Consider the following 27,038-nt stretch of genomic DNA (forward strand, 5'->3'; position numbering starts at 1 on the left):
TCTCTAGGCACAATCATGATTACAAACTCGATTACACTTCCTAGCATTTGACACATGCGCATAGTGCTAGATGGCACTATAGGAAGTGTAATCGAGCTTGAAATCATGATCGCCAAGGAGACTGCTGATGTCAAGATGTACAGTGAAAAAGGAGTTATATTTTGGTCTGTTCTCAATCAAACCCAACTGGATCACTTCAGAAAACACTGATTAAACCACTGGAGTCTTATGTATTACTCTTATGCTGACTTTATCTCTTTTTTTGGAGCTTTTGGAGTTCTGCTCATCATTTACTTGCATTGTGAGGACCTACAGGGCTGAGATATTCTTCCAAAAATCTTAATTTGTGTTCAGCAGAAGAAAGAAAGTCATACACATCTGGGATTGCATGAGGGTAAATGATAAGATCATTTTTATTTTTGGTTGAACTAACCCTTTAAGGTGACAATTGCAGGTTACCACTTTTTCCATAAAATGAACAGAATTTACATAATGCAGCTAATACATCTGGAAAACTGATGTAGCATCCAATACTTTTTGATAAAAGTTAAGGTTTTATTATTGTAGTCTTTTACAGAGGTGAGAGTATAATCCTAATAGACATGGAGCGGATTGCTGTGCTATAGAAGGAGGCTAATTTTAGCATCCCAAATCAGCAGTATTGTTTTTGCTATCTATCTCTCTCTGTGGGAACTAGCATGAACCTAGTTAACTATATTTCTTGATTCAAGGAAGTCAACACTGTGAATCTGCAGATGAGCTGTTCTAGAATGGGCTCTCTCAAGCCCATTACACCAAGGTGTAACAAATACTATATGTGAAATACACAACTGTAACTTGATAATTAGCTGACACTTTTATCCAAAGCAACTTACAGTGCATAACACTAATATCCAGTTATAGGTTCAGTTGCCCTGAAATAACCTAAAGTGCTATGTTAAGTGCTTTGCTCCAGTGAACAGGTGATGGTTCATGGATCATTCTTTGTAGAGTCTGAACATAAAACTAAATCCATTCACCAGCTCAGATCTTTATATGTAAAGGGTGTCATCTCTGTACTCCCCCGTCTGCCATGCCTTGGCTCGGCTATGCCAAACAGGTAGTCCTGGCAAAAAAAGCAGTTCTAAACAAGACTTTATGGGTGACTGAGAAACAGCACATGAGCTGTAATGGGAAGGTATTGTCCTGTATCATTCCTGTACTTGTTTTGACACAGTACAGAGACATCATTTCTGCCTGGAGGTTTGATTCCATTGCTAATGTCCTTAAGACTTCCTCTTCATCATCCTGACACAGGGTTCTATACGGAAATGCTGAGCTCTTGATTTGATTATAAGCAATTTCCATGCTTTATTGAATAACACAACATTGACCTTGCCTGTTTTCTTTTTTGTTTTTACAATGACACATATTGCATGGTAATTTCATTATAATGCAAAACATCTAAGAGAATATTACAGATATTTAACAAACCAATATTAAAGTACAACTAGATGTTTCGATTTTCTGAAGATAATGTGAGTGGTGCTTGCCCACAACGATACTAGAGTGTTATGGGCGGTTGTCAGGGCATTGCTAAGTGGTTGCTAAGGTGTTAAAACTAGGTCTGAACTAGTCTCAGCCTCAGACGGCTCGGCCACAGTCTGTTTACTAACCGTCTGATGCTTATAGCACACCAAATTGGAAAAGCTTTCTCAGTCAAGTCAGACCAAATCTGATTTGCTGACTTCTACACAATTAGAACTACTACAGCTTAGTTTGCACTGGTCCAGGTGGAAGCACGAGTCGGTTCTGTGTTGATACAATGAGTGCTTTTGAGGACTAAATAATTACAGAATTTGCCTAAGTTTACCAGGTTAATCACATCAAAGATATTTAGAGTTTGGTTTGAGGCACGTAGCAGAAAGTAAAGCAGATATCCATGAGCAGAGCTGTATATTCTGCTTTGCTTAGTTATGTCTGTGAAATAATCTGTAATGAGGTTCTGTGCTGTACTTACACTCGCTACATATTTCCCTGTGTGTTTTCTGTGCAATCACTCGCGGAGACTAGCGCCATTATATAAATTATATATTTTCCCATGTTCCCGGTTATGGTATGAGCCGTCTCCAATAACCCTGCCCCTAAACATCATGTAATGACAAACCCGGCTGTGACTGGTCGCTTTACATGTCAGTTAGATGGCTTTTCCTGCCTAAGTGGGCAGTACTTTGCCAATGTTAGTTGAGATAGACCCCTGACCTTTGCTGTTTAAGTCAAAGGTCTGGCTATACGAGACTAGGTCTGAACCAACAAAATTTCAGCTATTAGTTCAGATCTTTAACCGCTACACCACATCCTAGACTCTGGTACATTCAGTTAAAAAATTGATAATAAAAGCACATGAATATGAAAAGAAGGAAAAGTGTTTGGCCACAAAAAAGCCAATTTAATTTCTGTCCTTTATAGGGCTGACTGAAAAGGTCACTTCAGAAATGTATCTGCAAAATTCAATGGCTCTATTAATTGTGACAGTAGCCATCTCTAAATTAACATTGCATTTGCATACAGCATACATATTCATGCTCTTATATTTCTAATGAATAACACAGATCATTAACATGATTTACTCTCATGACAAGAAATTTAATTTTCATTAACGTTATGAATGTCATATTAAACCTGACATAATATGGTCAGATCACCTCATGTCATCTGTTACTGCAGAATAGTGTCCATGTTATCATTAAGTAACATTTCAGAAATTGAGTCATACTGACAACCATTTTCAAGAACAGGTACTATTGGGTTTTTGGCAGTGATTTCGCTTTTATATATATTTACAAAATATATAATTAATAATACTAACACTTATTATATTAAATTATTATTCTGTATTCTTTTTTCAAGATTTCTTTTTTAAATATTACTGGCTTAGTAATATTAATTAAAGCAAATAATTATTATTATAATAATAAATAATAAAATAAATAATATCATATCATATCAAATCAAATAATAATAATGATGATGATGATAATAATATTAATCTATATGATTAATTAGGATGGTTAAAATTATTAATTAGGCACAAACTATATACAAAATATTTCAAAGGGATAGTTCACCCAAAAATAAAAATTCTCTCATCATTTACTCTCATGCCATCTCAGATGTGTATGAATATCTTTTTTTAGCAGAAAACAAAATAAGATTTTTAGATGAATATCTCAGATCTGTTGATCCTCACAATGCAAGTGAATGGTGGCCAGATCTTTGAACACAAAAAGGCAGTTTAAAAGTAATCCACACAACTCCAGTGGTTAAATATATGTCTTCTGAAGCGATATGATAGGTATGGGTGAGAAACATATCAATATTTGAATAATTTTTTACTACAATTTTTCCTATGCATGAATGCATTTCGCCAAAAACAAAAGAAGAGCTACCACCCCTGGAGTTCGCTAGTTCGCTAGTTCGAATCCCAGGGCATGCTGAGTGACTCCAGCCAGGTTTCCTAAGCAACCAAATTGGCCCGGTTGCTAGGGAGGGTAGAGTCACATGGGGTAACCTCCTCGTGATCACTATAATGTGGTTCGTTCTCGGTGGTGAGTTGAGCGTGGTTGGCGCGGTGGATGGCGTGAAGCCTCCACACGCACTATGTCTCCGTGGCAACGCGCTCAACAAGCCACGTGATAAGTTGCACGGGTTGACGGTCTCAGACACGGAGGCAACTGGGATTCGTCCTCCGCCACCCGGACTGAGGCGAATCACTACGAGACCACAAGGACTTAAAAGCACAATGGGAATTGGGCATTCCAAATTGGGAGGAAAAAGGGGAGAAACCCCCCCCCCCCACACACACACACACAAAAAAAGAAGAATGTGAAAGTGAAAGTGGAAATTGATAGTAAAAAAGGACTTAAATATTGATCTGTTTCTCACCCATACCTATCATATTGCTTCTGAAGATATGGATTTAACTACTGTAGTCTTATGGATTACTTTTATGCTGCTTTTATGTGCTTTTGGAGCTTCACAATTTTGGTACCCATTCACTTGCATAGTATGGACCTACAGAGCTGAGATCTTCGAAAATCTTCATTTATGTTAAGCAGAAGAAATAAAGACATACATATCTGGGATGGCATTAGGGTGAGTAAATGATTCATTTTTGGGTGAACTATTCCTTTAAAGATACAGTGATTACAAAATAAATCTTAACTCATATTAGAGAATGAAGGCACTACAAAGCTATGGGTTGATTAGACTGTGGTAAACACTATGAAGTAGAGTGTATACAGCTAACAAATCTGCATTATGTTCTCTTTAAATTGGTGTGAATCTTGTGTCCTCCTCCGTATCCTTGACCCTGCCCCCACTTGTCGTAGCATCAGATCTCTCCTTTTATCTATTTCTCTACCTCCTCTACTTCCATACTCTGTCCCCATCTCTCCCTCCCCAGGGCTTACATGAGCCATCTGTACGTAGTGTGAGAGACTCCGGTGTTGGATTACAATTAGGTTACAGTGGTAATTGGTGATTATTAATACCCATCTTGAAAACATTACTCACAAACATCTTCAGGCGATTTTGTGAAAATGTAAATTGTGGATAATCATTGCACACTTGTACAAAGAATAACAGAGTTGCTTTCTGAAAGCATCCACCAGCAGTGGCTGAGATGATGACGTTGAGCGATTTATAAATAATATAACAAATTTGGCTTGGTGGGACCATGTTTACTTGTTTGAGATGTACAACTGATGGTTTAGAAACAAAAGAAAATGGTTTGTTATTGAGCAGTGGATGAACTGGTACAATAAATTTGTAAACGTTAAAATGTATTAATGCATTATGAACTATCATGAAATAACAATTAACAATATCCAAACCTTAATATTAAACCAGATCAATAAATGCTTTAAAATGTTTTATTACTGGTTCATGAAACATAATGTTTTGTTACAGTACATACAATAACTAATGTTACTGTAAAACCTGCTTCCTTTAATTGACATGCTAAAGCCTAAAAACAACTCACAGATCAACATTCACTAAACAGAGCAATTTATCACTGTCATAAAAAAAAATTATATATTAATAAAAAATATAATAAAAGGTGTCTCATATACTTAATCGGGTCACTGCATAGTTTTATTTGATTTTTAATCCAATAAAGTCGTTATAAATGGGGATAAAATCCTGAGGTGAACCTGCATCTCTCATCTTCTACTTTGTGAATAATTTATCATTTAATATAAATCAAGCTGACCAGAAACAATAACCATCAATAATTCATATAGCCCTTTCCCTCAGTATGTCTGGCTTCTCACAGAGCTCCTATAAGATTTATATCTGAAGAGTCTTAGAGAAAAACATCTCTTTCAGTATTTATATATTTTTAATTATGTCATTTTTTGTGAACTTCAAGTCATTCATTGTGCATAGGGCTGGGCGATATAGTATCGTATATTCATGTACATATTTGCGATGAATTTGCTGCTGATATAAAATTAGGCAACATTATGAATGATATTGCAATAATTTGAATGTGCTGTTTTTGGCCATTATGTCTCCTAAAGACTTTGTCATTAGATTCAATCTTTATTGTCTTGCAAGTCATGAGTATGCATTAAAGGTGCTGTAAGCGATTTTAGCCACTCTACTTCAACGAGCCGTTGAATTAGCCACACCCCCTCTTTCCAAAACCCTGCACTCAAATGAGCTTTATTGAGGCCGACATCATGCAGAAACTGTTAAAAACAACAGCAGCAAAATAGCGCCCTCAGCTGACAACTGTAATGAACAACATGGCATAAAAATGGCAGTAAGCCTCAATAATTTCTGAAACTGCAATACAATGAGAACAATAAAAATGATTGACAGGTCGAAAGCGTCAAAGACCAGGGACCGCGGTCACATGTTTGTTTGCTGTTTACAGAGTCTAGAGCTGTCACAGAGACAGGTGAGATATCTCACGACACTTATTTCATTAATATCTTTCAGGAAGTAGGAACGTTTTTTGCATACCTTTCCATGAAAAAATCGCTTACAGCACCTTTAATGCGGTTTTAACAGCATCTCTGAGATAAATGTCAGTAGCAAAAACAGTTAATGGAATATTCCGGGTACAATACAAGTTAAGCTCAATCAACAGCATTTGTGGCATAATATTGATTACCATAAACATTTATTTTGGCTTGCCCCTTCTTTTCTTTAAAAACAAAGAGCAAAAAACTGTGTTCCAGTGTGACACTTACAATGAAAGTGAATGGGGCCAATCGGTAAATGTTAAAATACTCACTGTTTCAAAAGTATAGCGACAAGACAAAAACAAAATGCATGTATTTTACAGAACATGATTTTAGTGTGATAAAATCGCTTACTTGAATTTTCTGTGTAAAGTTATTGACAATTTTACAACTTCGTTGCCATGATGATATAATGTCAACAAACCCTTAAACCATAAAACAACTTTAAAAATGACAATTTAAAGAACTTTACAGCTCAAATAATACATGAGTTTTAACAGAAGAATTAATGTAAGTATTCTGCCTTTAAACCCTCCAAAAATTGGCCCCATTCACTTCCATTGTAAGTGCCACACTGTAACCTCGATATTTGCTTTTTTAAAGTAAAGGAGGGACGAGTCTAAATAATTTTTTGTCATAAACAACATTATGCCACAAATGCTGTTGATTGAGCTTAACATGTATTGAACCCGGAATATTCCTTTATGGGTTGGTAAGTTCGCTTCTTTTAAGTGAATCAGTCCATTTCAATGAATAGATTCAAAAGTTCTTGTATGTATTAAAAGTTTTGTAATAAACAGCAATATTTACATGCTTATATATTTACAATGCATTGTTATTTTGGTGGTGCATGTAAATGAAAATAATTCAATATTATATATTAAACATAGCTATAATGCCCAACCATAATTGTGGGTGTTTATAACGAAATGAGCTCCAGGACTTTCCTTATGTCTGTACTGTCGACCAATCCCTGTCAATGTCAACAATGTCTCTCCATTAAGTGCTTTGCTCAGGGCTACAGTATGGCATAAAAAGGATCCGACCCAACATGGGAATACCCACACATTCACACACGAACACACACACACACACACACACACACACACAGCACGCACGCACGCACGCACACACACGCACACACGCACGCACGCGCACACACACACACACACACACACACACACACACACACACACAAAACCCAATACACACTGACCCAAAGGGGCCACAGTCAATTTAAACCTACCTGCTTTGGTTCACAAAGGCACCAGGATAAATTTAGCCCCTATAAAGAAGTAAAATGTTTCCTATAAGCCAGTAAATGAGTTCTTGACAAAAAAGCAAATAGGCCAAGGTGACAAAATGGATAGTTGCATGAACAGGTTGACTAACTGGAAATTGTTAATCCTATGAGAAACACATTTATAACATGGAAAAAGTCTACTGTTTACCACAACAACCCATCAAAATGTAAAACCACCCTTCCTTTTCAGTGCTTACGTGATGCTCTGCATAGGTCTGAACAATTTTCTCACATTGCTATAGGGGTGCCTGGCACCTGTGAACTCCATGGAGAAAAAAATACCTTTAAAATATAAATTAAAGATGAATGTTTTGAAGACAGCAGACCTCTCAGCAACACAATCTGTTATGCGGAGATACACATGAGACAGATCAACCAAAGATGGCAGCTATCGAAGTGCAAGTGAAGACACTGATGACATCTGTGTTCTGTAGCGTTAAGGACTACAGATGTCCCAGACACAATACTGACTGGTGCTGTGTGTTTATTATTGAAGTTTGTTTGAATTTGTTGGGTTTTTCAAAATTCAAATTGTGTGGCTTGTTGACGGGAGACGTGCTGTTACTTTTCTAAGTGATCAGATTTGGATGATAAATTGGAAGGAAAAAAAACCATACACTTATATTGAAAGACGGACCCGAGCCATATATAGGGATCAGTATAATAAAGATACTTAAAAGAGGTATCTTTTGAATTGGGCCTGTAAGTAACAGTACCTAAAAACAATCCCAGTACGCCCTAAAAATAACCTAGCAACCACCCAGGACACCATAGAATCCACATAGCAATGTCCTGGCAACCACTCAGAACACCCAAGCATCTTATTGGCAAGTGTTGCACAATCAAGCACCACTCAAATATAGGAAACGCAAAAATCTAGTTGTTTATTACAGTCTGTGTTGCGCAAAAATCTTTGGAAATGAGACAAAATGAATTTCAACTGAATTTCAACTAAATACTAAACTAAACTAACCCATTCAGTCTACACTGCCGCTGTCCTTTTCTGTATATCGTGACCCCCTTCAGTATATCGCGGCGCCGTTTTGCGGCCCTCTTCAGCCAGTCGTGGCCCGTTCGGCATAACGCGGCAGCCCGTTTCAGCTTATCGCCACCCGTTCAGCCCCGTTTCGAGGCTGGCCCACCGGGAAAAGTCCCGGTTCTCCCTATGGCCAGTCCGCCCCTGGACATGATCAAAAAAGCATGTGCCACAATGATAAATTTAACATACAGAGCAAAATATGGATCCACTTTACTGTATATTGGTGGCTATCAGCATATTAGCATTTTTTAATTATTGGCATTGGTCTGATTTGGCTGATATTGGAAGCAGATAATATCAGGACTTATATTGTTCAACAGAATAATCTTTGCCCACGTCCACACTAATCTGTTTAAGTATAAAACCTTCCAAGTTCCAGTTTCCTAAGTATCCAGTTTTCCAAAGTATGCAGTAATGATTCTGAAGAGTGTAGAGCCCTGCTAAAATGAGCTCTTTATAATGTCATAAAGTCATGTAAATTGAAAAAAAGACTAAATTCATAATTGGAAATTGTTTAAGATATAATCATGCTTTATTCATAATTAATGTTATTTCATTCTAAAGTGTTTAAAATTATTATTTCTGTTTAAAGAAAAAAGTAATTGGGTGTTTTGAGATAAATCCTAATTGTTAGCCAATGGGAGAAGTTTACTGCTTAACCTCTGAAGTTCAAGGGGCGGGATTTGAGAGTGCAAAGAGGACTCTGTGATTACACACCCAGATCGGGGGAGAGCGTGAACAGGTGAACACACCAGAGAAGTAATACTCCTGAATTTTCATCAGAACTGTTTGATTGTCAGGATTGTATGTGTTTGTTTATGTTTTTCATGTCTTTTATTTTGAAAGTTTAGTTCCTGTTCATGTTTCATGTCATGTGGTTCCCTGGTCATGTGATTTCATGTTTCCCTCCATGTTTATGTGTCTTGCTTTCATTGGTTTATTGTCTTGTTACCTTGTTATCAGTTCTGTCTTGTCATTGGTTATCATTGTCATGTTTCTCCCTTGTCCATGTATTTAAGCCTCATGTTTGCCATTGTCAGGTATTGTGAACTGTCATTGTCAGCAACAACAACAACAACGTTACACTGATATAAGCGCATCCATTTAAAAAAACAAAACAAAAAAAAACCACAACAAACAACAACACAGTTCAGATTTCATTAGAGATTGATTGATGTACATTTAAGAGTGTGATTGACTCCCTTGGAGCAGGTGAGAACATCAATGCGAGCAGACGGGCCTGCTCGTGGCAGAAAGACTGAGTTTTCTCCAAGGCCTGTTGTATGGGTGTTTTCTTTATTTTTCTTTATTTTGTTTAAATTGAAGTGTTGAAATCAGTGATCAGAACATACACAATACAACAAAAAGAGAAAAAAAGAGGTCTTAAATATCCCTTATTTGTTCTGATTTCAATTTTGTTTATTTTTATTTTATTTTTTTGTGATAAGAAACTGTTGTATTGACATATTTTTGAGAGTTTACCTGATCTTGAAGTACTTAACTGAGTAATTGCACTGTGTTTCACAATAATAGTCACCACCAAACTTTCCTTAATGTATTTGAACTTAGATACTGAGTATTTCTGAGTAATATTCTGTGTTTTTAACCATTTCTCTGATTGAAATTATTTAGATGTGCATCTCACTAGTAGTTTAATTTAATTGTAGTTTCCCTAGACGTTTAATCAGAGCCAGATCATTGGTGAGAGTGTTACAGGAGTGTTTTCGAAACGCTCCATTTTATGCCATTCTTATATAGATGAGAGGCGTAAACAAAGCAAAATGTATGTGTTTTCAAATGAAAACTTAGTAGTGTGGATGTGGCCTTTGTCTACGCCCAGTTACGAAAGTATTTAATTGGTTACTAAATTTTGCTAAATGAGTTTCTATTGTACATTAAAATGTTTCGATGTCCGATTTTACTTGAAATATGTACAATTCTAGATTGGAAATGTCTCTGTGCACACTTTTTTGAAGAAGAGACAAAACAATATATACAATATATATGTACAATATCTGGTATTATATCTGTTATTGGCCGAAATAAAAATTATTATCATTATCTGTAGCAGTTAACATGTCTATACTGGTGCATCCCTTGAGGAAAATGTTATGTTTCAACATATAATTCCATTTCTTGCTTTTCAAGATATTAAACTAAACCTATATAAAAACAAGTTCACTATACACCAAGCAACCACTGCGATACACTTTAAGTACATACAATCACCCTTAAATGTTTTATATACAGTATAAATATGGACTAACACTTTTAATCATGTCTCCTTCCATTAGGCATGTAACGATACAAAAGTTTCACGATACTATACGATCATTTAAAAAAAAAACAGCAACCATATTTTTTTTTTCTTAACTTAAACTAATTCAAGGACATAAATGTACAGTATGTAATAAATATATTACACAACAGTGTCTGACACTGGCAATAAAGTAAAGCTCTGTATAATAAAGTATCTTAAACAACAGCAATGCATTTATCGGCAGATTGTTATGAGAAAAACTCAAAAAACTCAAAAAAATTTAAAATCTAAAAAACTCTTTTTTTGAGAAAAATTAGTTTGTCTACATTCAAGTCCTTTTTATTTGTAAAGAACTTTTTACAATACAAATCGTTTCAAAGCAGCTTTATATAAAATCATGCCTTAAAGTCTTAAAACCCCCAGCAAGCAAGCTAAAGGTGACTGTGGCAAGGAGGACAAAACTTTCAATGTTAGTTAGTGGAGAAAATAAAACCTTGAGCCTGACCTCTGGCTTTTCGATAAATGCACATAATCCAATACTATTTCCAATATTATTACACGTAATTTTTTTGCTCTCTTCCCCCGATTTCACTTTGCATGTAAACTTTATCGCCGTTCTTACCAGCTTATCCAATGCGTGCATGTGTTGTGCTCATATTCGTTTACATTTTGACATCAAAAGCAGAGAATAATAAATCTCATATAATCACAGGTTTGTTATGTTGTCGGATTTTTTAATAAGCTGGTTTTTGATAGATCTGAGCACCTTGTTGTGCATGTAAAGACGCTTTGTGTTGGCTGGGAGAGGCTGGCAACTTGCTACTGCTGTTTCTGCCTCGCAAATCCACCGATTTGCACGGAGATGCCGGCGTAAATAAAATGACATGTACTGTATGTATCTGATGTACAGTAGCACCGGAACATGACACCATTGTTTGGAAAATTCGACAAGCTGTAACGCTACATTCTACTTGCCGTTTGCCATCGATCTTCGTGCTCTCAACTCGCCTATGTAGACTAGTTGCTCTGTTTTCGTATGAGCACTCAGTGTCGCCTCTCCAGGGAGGAGACTGTTTCGCAGCTCTCAGTGTTGCATTGCTTAGTTTTATTCATCTTACCAGTTATGTATTTATTAATGTATCGAACAATACATATGCTACAGAATCGGGAGCATTGTAATGTACGATACAATACAATACAATATTTTTTATTTTTTTATTTATCTTTATGACCAACACATGACTACAGTTAACTGAATTAGCACCTTTGACTAACACCCACAGAGATTCACAGATGCATCCATAACAAGCTGTATCAGATGTTTAAAAGCCTAAGTGCAGGTTTTCGAAGAAGACCTTGACTCTTGCTGACACCCATAACCTCCTGTCCTCCCCTCCCCCTGCCTTTTGCCTACACTCTACAAACCCCCACACCAACACCGTTTGGCCTTGATGTAATTTACAGATGAATAATGGATGGACAGACTTTCATGTCCCCTGGATTTGGAGTTCACTGCTCTAAGCACTGTAGCTGAGGCCATAAAGCAGGAACTGCATATAACATGAGATATGGGATTCTTCTACTGTCTCCCTGACTGCATCTTGGTTCAGCTGTTTGACTTTGTGCTGGTTTAGACTGCAGAGAGCACATTTCAGAGGTCTCGTCTTGCTATGAGATGTTGTATCTAACTTTAAGAGGAAGTGGTTTGTATTTTCTTATTACACAAACTCCAGTGTTTTTTCTTCTGTAAATGCTTGTCAATCACCAACCACACGTTTTTCTGAGCTTTCATTTCTATTAATTGGGAAAACATAATATTAATCTAGCATGTTTAGAACCAATCAAATCCTGGTGGATAAAATCAAGTCCCGTCTACTATATTTAGTATATATACTTATAAAAATGACGTATTAATGAAGCTAAATAGGTTGTGCATACCATCTTTATCATAATTTGTGGCTGGAGGCTTACAACTTTTCCACCTTATTTATATCCTTATTTCTATATATGAATTTCATATGAACAAAAACAAATCTGAAGCATTTTTTTATCAGTGTAGGCTTGTTTTTTTCTCCACTAAGAAAGAGGTTACCACAAACCAGCTAGCACATAATTAGCATCTTTGCTCCAAATCTGAGTGACAGCTTGTGAAGAAGTCCATTAATAATGCACAGTATGGGAGGTTGAAGCCATGCTGGTTCTGCCAAGCTACCGACCCCTTGAATGAGGCCCATGTGTCCCCTTGTGTCCTTGGGCCAGCACAACTGGTGAACGGTGCATTCTCAAAGCTCCCCAATCGGAATCCGTGTTAATGAGAGCTGCTGCACCTCGACACGTGTGCCAAATGACAACAACATCAACAAGACCTCCTATCTTTAAACAGCAGCCACATTTCTGTCAAAACAACAAACGGACAAAGACAGATGACAGACAAAGATGATATTAAACCTCTGCAGCACAAAAGCAAATGGGAGGTGGCTGGAAGAAAAATAGGCCACTATTATTTATGCTATGGTTTAAATTAATTGGGTTGCATGACATTTTTATTTTTTATTAAAATAGTCCTACTTTGTCCTATCTCAGCTTATTATGCAGAGTCAACAATAAGCAAGCCATTCGCAGGTTGATTCCTTCGATAAGCAAACATGGCTGTTTGTTTGAGTATCCGGACTAGCATGAGTTTGGGGCATGGCTATTTGTTTGGTAAGTGGGAGGAGTGTTCATTACTTTTGCAATTCCGTTTGGTGCTGCTAAAGAGACGGAAATTACACACTTCACCTTTAAAGGAACCTTGTATTCAAATATTAATTTTGAAATTGTGGGTAGTCTAGATGGTATTAAATAGCTTATTCATTCGCAATTATTTAGTGAAAAAAAGCAACTGAATGAAAGGCAAATGTAGCCAGATCTTTTTGAATATGTGCTTTGAAATACATTTTAGCATTTAATCAAGTCTGTGTGAATGGAAATTGATAATAAAAAAGACTTCAAACCAGAATGGACAATTTGGTCCATCACAGTGTGTGTGTCCAGATTCTAAGTGGAAGTAAGAGAATGTTGCCATTTGCTGCTCTTTGATCAGAACAAGCCCCAAACACTAATTATACAGGCTGCTCTCTCAGCAGGCAACAAGCTGCTCACAGCTCCCCTTGACAAGAGCTCTACTCAGCTTAAAATGAGCTGTATGAAATCCATAAACAACAGACACACATACACATGCAAATTCACATGCAGTACAAAAGATACAAAGACATACGCATTACAATTTGGGTACAACATACCCCCTGCAGCTAAATACGGTTATCACTCTTCTGTACATTCAAAGTTCATTTTTTTACGGGAGTGACAACTGCATTTTACTATGTCAACGATTGGAAGTTCGGAAGTGAGTCAATGAGTTCGGAAGTGACTACAGTATTCTGTTTACACATAGAATGATAATTTACGATTTTCACTCCAAAATTTAACCTTGTGCGAAAACAAGGTGCAGAACTGTTCTGAGACCAGTGCAGACAGACAGCACACTGGAGGTTAAGTAATTCACTAAACAGGGAGCAAGGGAGCATCCTATAGCTTTCCTATGCAGCCAAGTGCATTCACTCCTAACATCTGACCAAACGTTTCAGGCTTCAGATGAGGTTTGAACCACTCAGCATGTTTGGCAGACATGGGACAATGGTAATGAGTACATAGATTCAGAATTTATAATGCATGATTTTATTTTAACATGGTTGGCAGTGACTAGATGATGCTGGTCATTACTTTGAATCAGAATTATTTCTGCTAATTTCTGATTGGTACAATGATCACTTGTTTGTTTGACTTGTTTTGCCAAAGTAAAAAAAACATTGTAACATAAAACTCAAATCAAGTCAAATACATTTTATTTGAATAGTTTTTTCCCAATACACACTGTTCTAAAGCAGCTTTTTCAAAAAATCAGCTGTAATGTATGTAACATCTCAAAAACATGAATAACCAACACCTCCTGGAAACTTAAAAATGCACCAACTCGAAATGAATTTTTAGGAAAACTATTTGCTCTAGAAATTATTATTATTATTTTTATTTCTCTGTGTTCACTCCAGCTGTGAAGATCATTTCACCCTCTCTCTCTATTGGATTACTGGAGGTGTGTCTGAGCAGACAGCCAGTCAGGAGCTCAAGCTATAGAGTAGATGAAGATTGTATTGATTCAGAGTCATTAAACCTTGAAAGGCTGTAGAATTCAATGGAAACCAGGAAGATCAGTCCGGAATCTGCCCATACAAAGGAGACACCTTTGTATAAAAAATAGATTTCAGACACTGGGGTATGAAGAGGTATATTATATGTCAAAAATAAATAAATAAATTAATGAATAAATAAAGAAATATATATATGTAACAGGGTTTGGATGGGCAAGGAGGAGGCGGGAACCGGCTGAACAGTCAAAATAATATTTTAATGAAAACTTAAACAAAAAGATACAGAATACAAAAGCACACATGGCAGCTGCATGTGGTGCTCTCCCGTACTGCAGCATTCCGCTGCACTTATTCCTCTCCTTGGCTGATTAGCCCGATTGGGGGCCGGGCGCGCGTAGTCAGGGCCCGGCCCCGCCCTCCTCCTCGTCACACTCCTCCCTCCTTTGCCTCAGGCCGTGGAAACCCCCGGCATGACTTACATCCCCCCCTCCTCCTTTCTGAGGATGGTCGCTGCCCTTGTGGCCCCACCTCTCAAGGGAGGGAAAAACAAAACAAAAAAAAGAGGAGAGAGAAAGGGCAAGGTGGAGCAACAGTGAGAGAGAGAGAGTGTAGAGAGAGAAAAAAACTTGCTCCCCGGTTCCCAGACACGCCGTTGCCTGGTCCTTGATCACCTCCACCCTCTGGCGGATGACAGCCGCTCCTCCCCAGGCAGACCGGAGGCAGTCCTCTGACCCCTGGCGGATGGAACGCCCCTCTGCGTTTTGGCGGCCGGTAGGGAACTCCTCCGCCCCTGGCAGTGGCTCCACCGTTCCAGGCGGCTGGCAGCGAGCCCCTCCTCCCCTCGCGGATGGTGCCCGTTCCTCCGTCCCCTGGCAGATGGCCGCGGCTGCTCCCCTGGGTGGACGGCAGTGGTGAGGACTCCACGACAGCGCATCCCTCCTCCTTCCCGGGTTTCGGCACCAATGTAATAGGGTTCAATGGAAAGGAGGAGGCAGGAACCAGATGAAGCATCAAAGTAATGTTTTAATAAACTCAAACACAAAAACACACAAACATAAACGCATACAGGGCAGCTGTCCGTAGCTCTCTCTCTCCTGAACTGCCACATCTCGTTGCACTTATCCCTCTCCTTGGCTGATTAGCTCGATTGGGGGCCAGACGTGCATAGTCACGGCCCGGCCCTGCCTTCCTCCTTGTCACAATATATCATTTCAAAATTTCTGAGAGTCAGGTCGCACAGTAGTTGAGTTTATAAGATACCAGACTGTTACAATGAGTGCTCCAGAAGAGGAACTAGTCACTGAAGTTAACAAGGTTTGTGTCATCAATTATTTCAAAGATATTTAAGAGCTTTGTTTGAAATATAGCAAGTAAACAAAAATCCATTATAAAGCACACCTGTTTATTCTGCTCTGTTCTCAGAGTGATTTCAGATTTCAGGTCAGTTCTTGTCCAGAATAAGATGCAAAGTGTACTAGACCTCCTCCATATCACTCACTAAAGCTACAGTAGGGAAAGCTCCACCCAGTAACATACGCAAGATCACACCCCTGTAGACACATGGAGAAATCCACTCTGTACTGACCCTGCAACAAATAGCTCCACAGGCACTAAAAATTCCACTCATTCCTGTCTATTACTGTAGTTATTGTTTGTAAATCTCAAGTAATGCTCAAATTAATTTGATTTAGCTCAATCTCAAGTGCTCTGGTAAGAGAAGAGAGAGAGAGAGAGGAAGAGAGAGAGAGCAAAGAAGGGTGAAAGTTGTCCAGTTAGTGCTCATATTTCCTTCATTGCTGACTCTTCTTTAATTACACAACTGCTGGGCTCAGACAAAAAGCTTGCAGAGCAGGTTAAATACCAAATGAGATTCCAAATCCACAAAAATCTTGCATGAAAAGCTGTTTAAATCCACTCACTTTAATTAGACCTCAACTAATTTTAAAAATGGAAAGCTAAGCTGAAAGGAAGGACTACAATGTTTTGAAACGCTCCATGGTTGTTGTTCTGCTTAGTGGTGGGAGTCAGATGACATTTACTGTAGGTAACCATGGGCAAACAATTGCAGTTCCTTACAATAATATACTGTTCTGACCAACCCTTATGGCAAAGTATTGCTTATTTGTCACAACTTTGTATTTTTAAATGCAAATGAGCTTTGTGGCTAACTGCCTTGCTGTCTACTGCCTACATAGGCATCTGCCTTCTAAGTTAGCATCCTACATGAAATGGAACCTCATAAAGTCTGGTTCCCAAATAAAGAAAATAAAAAATTCCATAGGGGAATTGATTGTTAATGATAATTTATAAACCTTAAAAGACTGACCTACTGAGAGCTCCAAAGTTGAAGTCATCAGTCTGCACTAATTCAACTTCATTAAAAGCAGTTAAATAGTGTTTAATAGCAGAATTTCTGGTTAAGAACTAAACTACCCATGATCCAGCAGAGAAATATCTATCCGATCAGAGAATCGTGGCAAACAAAGCATGCGAAAAAAACAGCTCAGCAGCTACCGCCCACTTCCACAATGCACTGCGAGTGATGCAGCCACCCTACACTTTCAAACTACTTATATACAGTATTTGTATATATCTGAATATTTTGCAATATAATTAATATATTGATTCTATACTTCTAAACTTTAAATCAGTAGTTTTATATTTTTCCATTGTTTATTTGGTAATTTGCAGTGCTTCATTTGACTGTAGTTCATTCCATCATTAAAGATGTTAAATACACAGGCTTGTACATTTGTCTTTTTGTCCGATTTTTAATAATTTTTTTAATTGCTTCAAATCAAAGTTTGTAATGATGCGATTCACTTCGAAGCTGATTGGTTTGGTTCATGGCTTAGAACTCTTTTATGAAGGATTTTTAAAAATTTTATGGAAAAAATGAATGGGAAATATACTTCCTGAACCAGTACAGCTGAAAAAGTGGATGGGCTCTGTTGCGCTCTATAATGATTTACTTTAGCATATTGCTAAGATATTGTACACATCAAATAAATTAAATACACATTAATTAGACCAGATCATTTTTTGCGTTACTTTTTCGGTATCAGTTCGGTATATCATGATAGCTCCTTACAATGCATTATTGGGATTACCTTCTTAGTGAAGAATGCATGTGATACTACCGCAGAATTTGGCCAAAATTAGGTATGTTAGAAGGTAGTAAAATGTTGCTGCCTACCTTTTGGAAAAGCCTTTGTGTTACTATGATCTCTTAAAATGCTGTCTAGGTAGACAGGTCACTAGGTGTGGCAGCAACTGACTCACAATAAACAGCTTTTGCAAGGGGTCTTATGCACCATAGTAATTTAACATTGATCTTTCACCCTCTGTCTTTACAAGCACTTTTTTTTCACCCCTTTTCTCCCCAATTTGGAATGCCCAATTCCCAATGCGCTCTAAGTCCTGGTGGTGGCGTAGTGACTTGCCTCACTCCGGGTGGCAGAGGACGAATCTCAGTTGCCTCCACGTCTGAGACCGTCAATCCACGCATCTTATCACGTGGCTTCTTCAGCACGTTACTGTGGAGACGTAGAGCATGTGGAGGCCCACGCTATTCTCCGCGGCATCCACGCACAACTCGTCACATGCCCCACCAAGAGTGAGAACCACATTATAGCGACCATGAGGAGGTTAACCCAATGTGACTCTACCCACCCTAGCAACTGGGCCAATTGGTTGTTTAGGAAGCCTGACCGGAGTCACTCAGCACACCCTGGATTGGAACTTGCGACTCCAGGTGTGGTAGTTAGCATCTTTACTTGCTGAGCTACCCAGGCCCCCCTTTCCAAGCATTTATAAAGCTTTCCCGTATCACAGTCCCATTAGGGACGTCAGTTGCTCATTTCCGTGCCTGAACATGTTAGCATACTGAGCCGATCTGTGTTCCTGACAGTGTATGGGGATACAGACACTTTGAACTGCACCTCTTTCAACATTGAGCTTTCAATATGACTATATCAGATCTGGTCAGAGAGAGAGAGAGAGAGAGAGGACTGTAATAACCCAATAAATTGCTTCCCTGGGGCACCAGTATGTTCGCAGAATATCAAATTCCATCTTTCTAACACTCCACAGACAGTGTAGGAAAAAAAATCCTCATAAATCTAACTACGGAAATTACTCTTTCTTGGTCGGTTTATTAAATGAAATCATCACTTGATCTCAACAGACTCTGACACTACAGACCTATATGCGAAAAAACTGCTGCACTAAGCTTTATGTGTCTCACAAATCACATTACGACTTTTGATAGACAGGAAAGTAAAAACGAAAGCTGCCTTACAGGTGCTTCAATTTCTCTGTTGCTCTATTTTCCACTCTTTCATTATCCATCAATCCACTTTTACTGCAGAGGAACTTCAAAGCGGTTTTAAAGGAAAGAAAGGACTGCGCTGTAGTGATACTGGAAACTGTGTGGGGTTTCAACTAAATGCTGGGAAAGGGAGAAGCTATTGATCTTTGAGGATTAGTTCTGATCTGAAGGATTTAGATGCTGGCATGGATAACAATACCGTACATTGGCCACATTATCATTAAACTTTAAACAAGCTTAATCTTGGGGTTGCGTGATATAACTGTTAATCAATGGATCTTCCTCTCACATTCATAAGGGTAAAATCATAAAAACAAAAATTTACAACTTTAACACAGTTGTAAATTTGCATAAGGTCTTCTTTGCACTACTTTTATTTTTATCCAAAACAACTGTTCACAAAATACGTGTGATTTAATGGAACAGACTGGAGGGGTCTATAGATGTGTTTTATAAAGGTAGAGCTTAACATGCCATCTTACAAACAACTCTTGCAGCGGAAAAAACACAAGATGCAACACAAGTGCAATTTAAAAAACAGTGCATACGAAATATAAGGATCTGTCATGTGCAGACTCTTATATGTCTCAAGAGCACAGTAATGATGGCTCAAAAGTCACTACTTGCAAGGATTGAACCAGCAAACCATAACCCATAAATTACTTGTTTGCTTGGGCATTTTTTGAACATGGTACCCCTTGCTTTGACTGCAAAAAATAAAATAATTCTAAAGGAGACAAATGGATCAGTGATGAATTTACAGTAATAACCATTCATGTGTTTGTTGTGCATCAACAAGCAACCTGTGGATTTAAGTGATAATGTTAAACCAGGGTTGACAACATGCAGGAATGAGTATTTCTTAGGCTGGTCAGTAAGCAAAACACCAGTGGTGAATTCTCAGGGCCAGCAAAGCCTTCTCTGCTGGCCTAACATGCCAAATAAGTAAATATTTTTCATCCTTTCATTCTCAATCACCTTTTTGCCTATGTATTCTTAATCGCTTTCCACTCTTAATTAATCTACAAACAAATAGAGAAAAACTAAAGTTTATCCAGTCAAAATTATTCCTTGATGCTTACAAGCGAAACATGACAGCCGTTTCACAAATCGCATGCCGGAAGCCGAAGCAGCACGTGCAGTGCAAATGAATGCACATCTAATGTCAGATTGTCAGATTCATCAGCCAATCAGATGATTTATTTGTTCTTGGTGGGTTTGGTCTTTAGGATATGTCCCAGTCCAGGCCTTCTAGCTGGCCTTGAGTGATGCAATCACAATTTAAATGATGTACGTAATCTGAAAGTGAAGAGCGTGAGATCTTGCTGACGAGTCAGCTGTTATCACTGCTGGTATTGCCGTTGAGAAAGATATCCTTATGAATTTAAAAACACGAGATTTTCTGCATGACCGTGAGATTGCTTAATTTATTAAACAGAAAAGGAGGACTAATTTTCACCTCAAGCAAATTGGTAAGTGCTTTTTGCATTGTTATAGCAACATCAGGAGTTTTCTAAGTGTAAATTAGGCTGCTGGAGCATTCAGTGTCGGATCAAGTTTTGAAAAGTAGTGCTGCGTTCCATTCAACTTGGAAAGTCGGATTTTACAACTTTACCTACTAGGAAAAGTGTAATGGAATGCATCTTAAAGTCAGAATTACAACTTGTAGGCTCGTGCAGAAATTTTCAACTCCGATTTCACCGAGATGCAGGGGCATGATGTCACACAAACATGTTGACACTCAGGGAGATATACAAAGTAAGTGATAAGCATTCACTTTATTAAGTAATATCGATAAATGAGTTTGTTTCCACATTACATGATATTTGTTTAACAAACGCCTGCAGAAACAGGTGTATAAAACTTTATAATCTCTTTTGATAATCGTACACCTGAAGCACAAATGCTAGCGCTGTAGCATTGTTTATCAGTTGGGTTGCAAGGAGACATCTCTAATGAGAGTCAAACCCCTGCTAAGCTAACGGGAGCGTTGCAGTTTTGTTTCCTTAGACGTCATCTTCTGAATATCGGGGAATGGAATGCATTTAAGGTCGGAGATATCAAGTATGAATATCCTCATCCAACTTGAATGGAACGCAGCATAACCATGTACCCTGACGAAACAAAATGTATTGCAAGCAACATTTAAATCTCAAATATAATTAGATAGATTATAGACCTCCTTGGTTGATTCATATGAAAAATTATGATTTTTGAATGTCTGTTCGGGAGACATTCATTTCACAAAACTGTCATGCTGCAGTTAAAATTAGGCTTGCTTGAGCATTAAGTGTCGTTTCAAGTTCTGGCTTTCGTGCGTGGACGTGTTTTTAAAATGTTAATTGGTATTACTAGTTAGCTGCGACATAATGTATGATGCCCAAAGGCATAGGGTGTCTTATTCATTGTGAAACTGTGTTTTCTTAATTACATGAATCACACTGAAGGCCTAGACTATAAATGCACGGCCCACCACTGCAAAACACAATTAGAATTCAGCTCAGGTTTTTCCTCCTTTTCTTCCCAAACCTTTTTTAACACAATAAATCTGTTATCCTGTCAAAATGACATGCCAACTTTATTTCCTTTCCCACCACAACGGAACCCGATATTCCAAAAACAAGGTCAAAGTGGCCTGCCAGACATACACACACCACACTCACCCAAAGTCTGACATATATACAGAACCACTGACTGGAAAGAACATCTCTTTTTTTAGTTGGCAGGAGCTTATACCTATTCACACACACACACACACACACACACACACAAGGCAATCTCCTGTGAGCTATTAGTTGTTGGTTCTTAAAGATGGACACTACATTGTGGGATGTGTCTTGCTTCGGGTAAAATATACTGTACTATCTTTCATGTTTCAACTAACTGTTTCATAGGACAACTTGAACTACACTATATTTCACACACAATCTATAATTCATATTTTGTCAAAGGATGTTGAGTCATGTCATGTTTTGTTGTGTAATGTAATGCCATAAAACACCTTAAGTAAACATGGAACAACATTTGCAACCCATTTTATTTCCATAATGTGACATATTTCCATGTGAAACAGGATTTTCAGTGTGAAAAAAATTAAGGATGGGACTAGATATTATGCATTGGGAATGGACTTTATTCACAGTAGCACCATATTTCATTTTTGATGGGAATGACAATGAGGCTGTGAGGGACAGACTTACAGTATCTTCAATATGTTGTATTGTTGTTAAAAAGGTTTTGGGATCATTCCACTGACAAAATATATATATAAAATATATATATATATATATATATATATATATATATATATATATATATATATATATATATATATATATATATATTTCCAAGAGATTTCAGTAAAAAAACAAAAAAAAAAACCTCCAGAAAACACGAGTTGTGGAAAATGTAGGCATGTCATAAAATATTGATTACTGATCGGCACTTTATTTTATCAATATATTTTTGAGGCATCGATATATTAACATTAGACAACATTTGAATTAGAAGATTTGCATGCTTTCCAATTCACTCAGTTAGGCTTCTGTTGAATGTCCGGCGTAATAACATTGGGAGACCACAAGGGGGTGATATAACATTTACTGAAGCAGGCCACAAGGCACTAGTATCACAACATAGAACGGGTATATGCTCCTTGCACAGAACCACTGATATATATATAGAACTGGATTGCTCATGACATCATATCAGTGAAGCCACTGTGCCACCATATTGCTATGCCCAAACATTCCAATGTCCCTATTGACTTAAAAGGAAATCATCTCATTTCACTGAGTAAACATTAGTCATTCAATCACCAGTTTTATATCTGAAATCTGCATGTACATCCCTACAATGCAAACGTCCTACACATGTAATTAAATAATTTGGGGAATTTTTCCTGTTTCTTGTTAAGTATATCTTTATCAAACAGTATCCACCTCTAACAAACTTCATCAGCGAACAGATCAGCTGAATGTAAACAAGTTCACTGAAACTGAGGTAAGATACAAACAGACATTTTCAGACTTATTTATTGTGAACATCGAAGTGTTTGTTCAGAATTACTTGTTTTATGTTTTTATCAAAAAGTGCCCTTTTCTCATGGTCACCTGAATAAGAGTGCACACTCTCTCCCCCTCTATCACTCGTGCAGCGGATGTGCAGAGAGGGAGACACACAAAACAATGCTGGTTAAAATTAAGCTGACACGCTAGGTTTAAATGGCAAAAGAACACGTATTTATGACATGTATCCATGTATGAATACAGAGGGCACTTCAATATGAAATATATATATATATATATATATATATATACACTACCGGTCAGAAGTTTTGAAACACTTGACTCAAATGTTTCTCATGATCTTAAAAATCTTTTGATCTGAAGGTGTACGCTTAAATATTTGAAATTAGTTTTGTAGACAAAAATATATTTGTGCCACCATATTAATTTATTTCATTATAAAACAAAAATTTTATTATTAAAAAAAAATTGATGACTTGGACCAAATAATAAAGAAAAGCAGCCAATAAGTGGCCAACATAGATGGGAACTCCTTCAATACTGTTTAAAAAGCATAAAAAACATATATAAATATATATATATATATATATATATCAGCGCACAGAACGCATACACACAAAAGTTACAAAGTTTGTTCTACTTATAGTATATGAATGAAAGTGATGATGATGAGTTTGCAGGTTAGTGTATGAAACTGGTGTAACTGTGCAAACTGAACGATTTGAAATTATTATGCAATTTCTCTGTATGTATCTTTGTAGAGGTTTCATTCAAGCTGTCAAACCACAAAAAGACATTCTTGTAACTGAAAATACATTGTGTTGGCTCTATGAAAGATGCATATACACAATATATCAACCACTGACGGCTGGAGGAAATAATCTTTGTCCTTTTGATAATTATTTGGCTCAAATTTAATGGAAAACTATGCAAGTTGTGCTCCGTGGCGCTGCAGATTTTTGAGCAGCCTCGAGAGACAGCGAGCCCGCAGTTTATGCGTACATAGCTTCATAGAAAATAACTGTTTTGAATTTTAGAATGCGTCATTTCGTCTGCCAGACACATCCGGTGTGCGATACCCTTTCATTTTGGAAGTTGTGTTGAGAAATACAGTATGTTTGAAAAGACAGACTATTATGCAATGGGTAGCCCTATTTATATCGAAAAAAATCCCGATATATATATATATATCGATAATCATTAGGAAAATCTTATGATAATCGATACGTGAAAAAGGCGTCGATCAGAAGCCTAGGAAAATGTGATGTAATCTAAGAGCTTTCTACAGCTTTAAACTGTGGATGCCATTGTGGAGACTTTAAGTCAATCCAGCCTCATTTTCATTCACATCAAAAATCAAATATGGTGGTACTGTGAATAAGGTCTATTGAATGGATTGTGAAAAGTGGGCTTCCATTCTTTTGGAGTTTGCAGTAAATAGGGTCAATTTTGATTTCATGTTCAATTTAACTGTTCCATTGGTTGAATTGATAAAAGAAATTGATTCATAAAATGTCACATTTGATGATGCCTGTCTTCCCAACAACAATATTGTAATAATAACCAACCACACAATCTTTCATCTAAGTTCATCAGTAATTCCTCCAGTCAAAAATTCACTTTGACACATTGACGAAATCAGAGACCAATTTGGAAGGACTGGGTCAAGGGCAATGCTGGGTTTAATCTGTCACTATGAGACAAAATAATTTTAAACCCAAGAACTTTGTTTACTCCTGATTAATGGGGCCTGAGATAAACAATTTCCCTGTAACACCCACCACCCTCACGCCTCAGCGGACATCTGACATCCTGATTTAATTATAGCTATGCCAAGCTGTCCTACTGTCTTGTAAGAGATGCGGCATTGCTGAAATTTCCACTATTAATAGCAGAGAGTTTGTTTTGGGGTGGTGGAGATGAGCACAAGATGGAAAAAGGGTTTGGTCATGATGCATGTTCGGTAAGGAGTTTTCTTACCTTCTATGGATGGAGCCTGGTCCTGGGCTGCATACAGCATCTCCTTGAAAGCCTGTGTCAGAAAAATCAAGATGTTAATGATGAGATCAGTCTTATGGTATGGTTCAATGGGCCAATGGCAAACAGACTTCTCAGTTACACTGAATTCCTTGATGAATCATAAGACTTTATTAAGGCAACTTGTCAAGGTAAAGATATTTTACTTTGGCAAGGTAACTGAGGTTACTTCAAATGTTCTAGCATGCTATGAGTGCCTTATGAGCGATAATTTCCTACAGATATGGTGATGAATTAAAATGTATTTATTGTTTCTTTAAACATACTGTAACTCCATGTGAAATGATGACTGAGTTCTCTGGGAATACGGTTAACCACTTATCACTGCATGCCGTTAACCTTGCAGGTAATACAATTTCTAGACAATTATGTAATGTCTGTTGCCATATTTTTGAGGCTGAGAAAACTCTATAACTCTATTCCAAAGGGCTTTGATCTCAAGTTTGATTGATAGATCTCTAGGGTCATGCCAGTAATTTGAATGATCTGATTTGATGTCAGCAAGGTTCTTCATTAATTAGTGCTGGTCCATTTATTCATGAAGGAAGCCAGATTATTTTATTTTTTTTTAGGAAAATGTAGCATTTTGGACCGACTGTAAGCCACGTAGATGTACAATCTGACCAATAGGTTTTACTGTTATTTAACTTGGTATCAATCATTCAGCCGAAGAAACACTGCCACTTGTGTCGCTTATTCTTAATAATAGCCTATGTGGACTCTCAAAAATTTAGATTTTTAAATCATTGTTTTTATGTGAATAAATAAAGGTACATTTCTAGTTTCAACAGAATTTGTATTTCAGGTCTTTGGACAAGAAAAACTAGTTTGACCCATATTTGGTTTTCGACCATTGAAAACGAATAACATTTAACAATTTACGCAAGGAGTCACAGTAAGTGCCCATATCTCTGGGATGATATGCAAAGGGAAGTTTGTTCCAAACCAGAACATAAAAGGATATTAAGATATCTTCAATACTTCTGGAGTTACAAGCACTCCAACTTTGAAGAAACAACACAAAAAAGTGCTTTATTCAATGTTTGGACACACACCACTAGCGTTTAATGCAACAAGGGGAACCGAAGTTATAACTGATTTTAGTGATAGACTTACCTATCTCTTTATAAAACTAAAATAATTATGCTATCACCTTTCTAAGGATGTTTTTTTTGTTTTTCTTTTACCTGTAGTTTTGCTCCAAAATCAAAGCTTTTAAAAAAAATGGATTAATCATTAAATATTGATCTATGGCACTTGATATTTTGGATTTAATCATAATTTATGTTTATCTTTCTTTATAAATAGTATTAACAATATCAAGAGTTTTGAGCCGGGGATGTTTCTGAAATTTTGTTGATTTGACATGGAAAAACCTTTTTAAATGGACTGAACATCTATCCCTTGCAGCCTCGTTTTCTCTCACTTAAAATAAATATGGTGTTTACCCTGACTACGGTGAAAGAGTGAAAAAAAATAAAAAATAACAGAAAAGCTTGAATGTTAAAACACATATATATTGTAAAAAAATGCATTGCTACCTATTTCTACCTGACTTGACTCTTATAAATACATTGTTAAAAAAAAAAAAAACATAATTTTAACTGTAAAATAATGTAAAAATGCTACAGTAACAAATAAATTTAATTGGTTAATGGGTAGTTACGTTTACATATATGGCATAGGCGTAAATTTAGGTAGGGATGACTTTGAGAAAATTGGAAATGTCCTGACATTTGGTAATTTTACCACATATAAAATAGTTGAACTTTATACTATGCTTTTATTTTCATTTTAACAACTGTCAAAGATTCTTAGTGTAATTATTCATGTGTAAATT

At 37.1% G+C, this 27,038-nt stretch overlaps 1 protein-coding gene across 1 annotated transcript in view; it reads right to left on the minus strand.

Annotated features, from left to right (window-relative positions):
- xpr1a (xenotropic and polytropic retrovirus receptor 1a) overlaps positions 1–27,038 on the minus strand; it is a 97,165-nt gene that overhangs the window by 63,905 nt on the left and 6,222 nt on the right. The window contains exon 2 of the mRNA XM_051652941.1: positions 25,142–25,193. Coding sequence (XP_051508901.1) covers positions 25,142–25,193 — 52 coding nt within the window. The remainder of the gene's footprint in view (positions 1–25,141; positions 25,194–27,038) is intronic.

This window comes from Myxocyprinus asiaticus, chromosome 24 (assembly GCF_019703515.2).
Source record: "Myxocyprinus asiaticus isolate MX2 ecotype Aquarium Trade chromosome 24, UBuf_Myxa_2, whole genome shotgun sequence".
NCBI lineage: Eukaryota > Metazoa > Chordata > Actinopteri > Cypriniformes > Catostomidae > Myxocyprinus > Myxocyprinus asiaticus.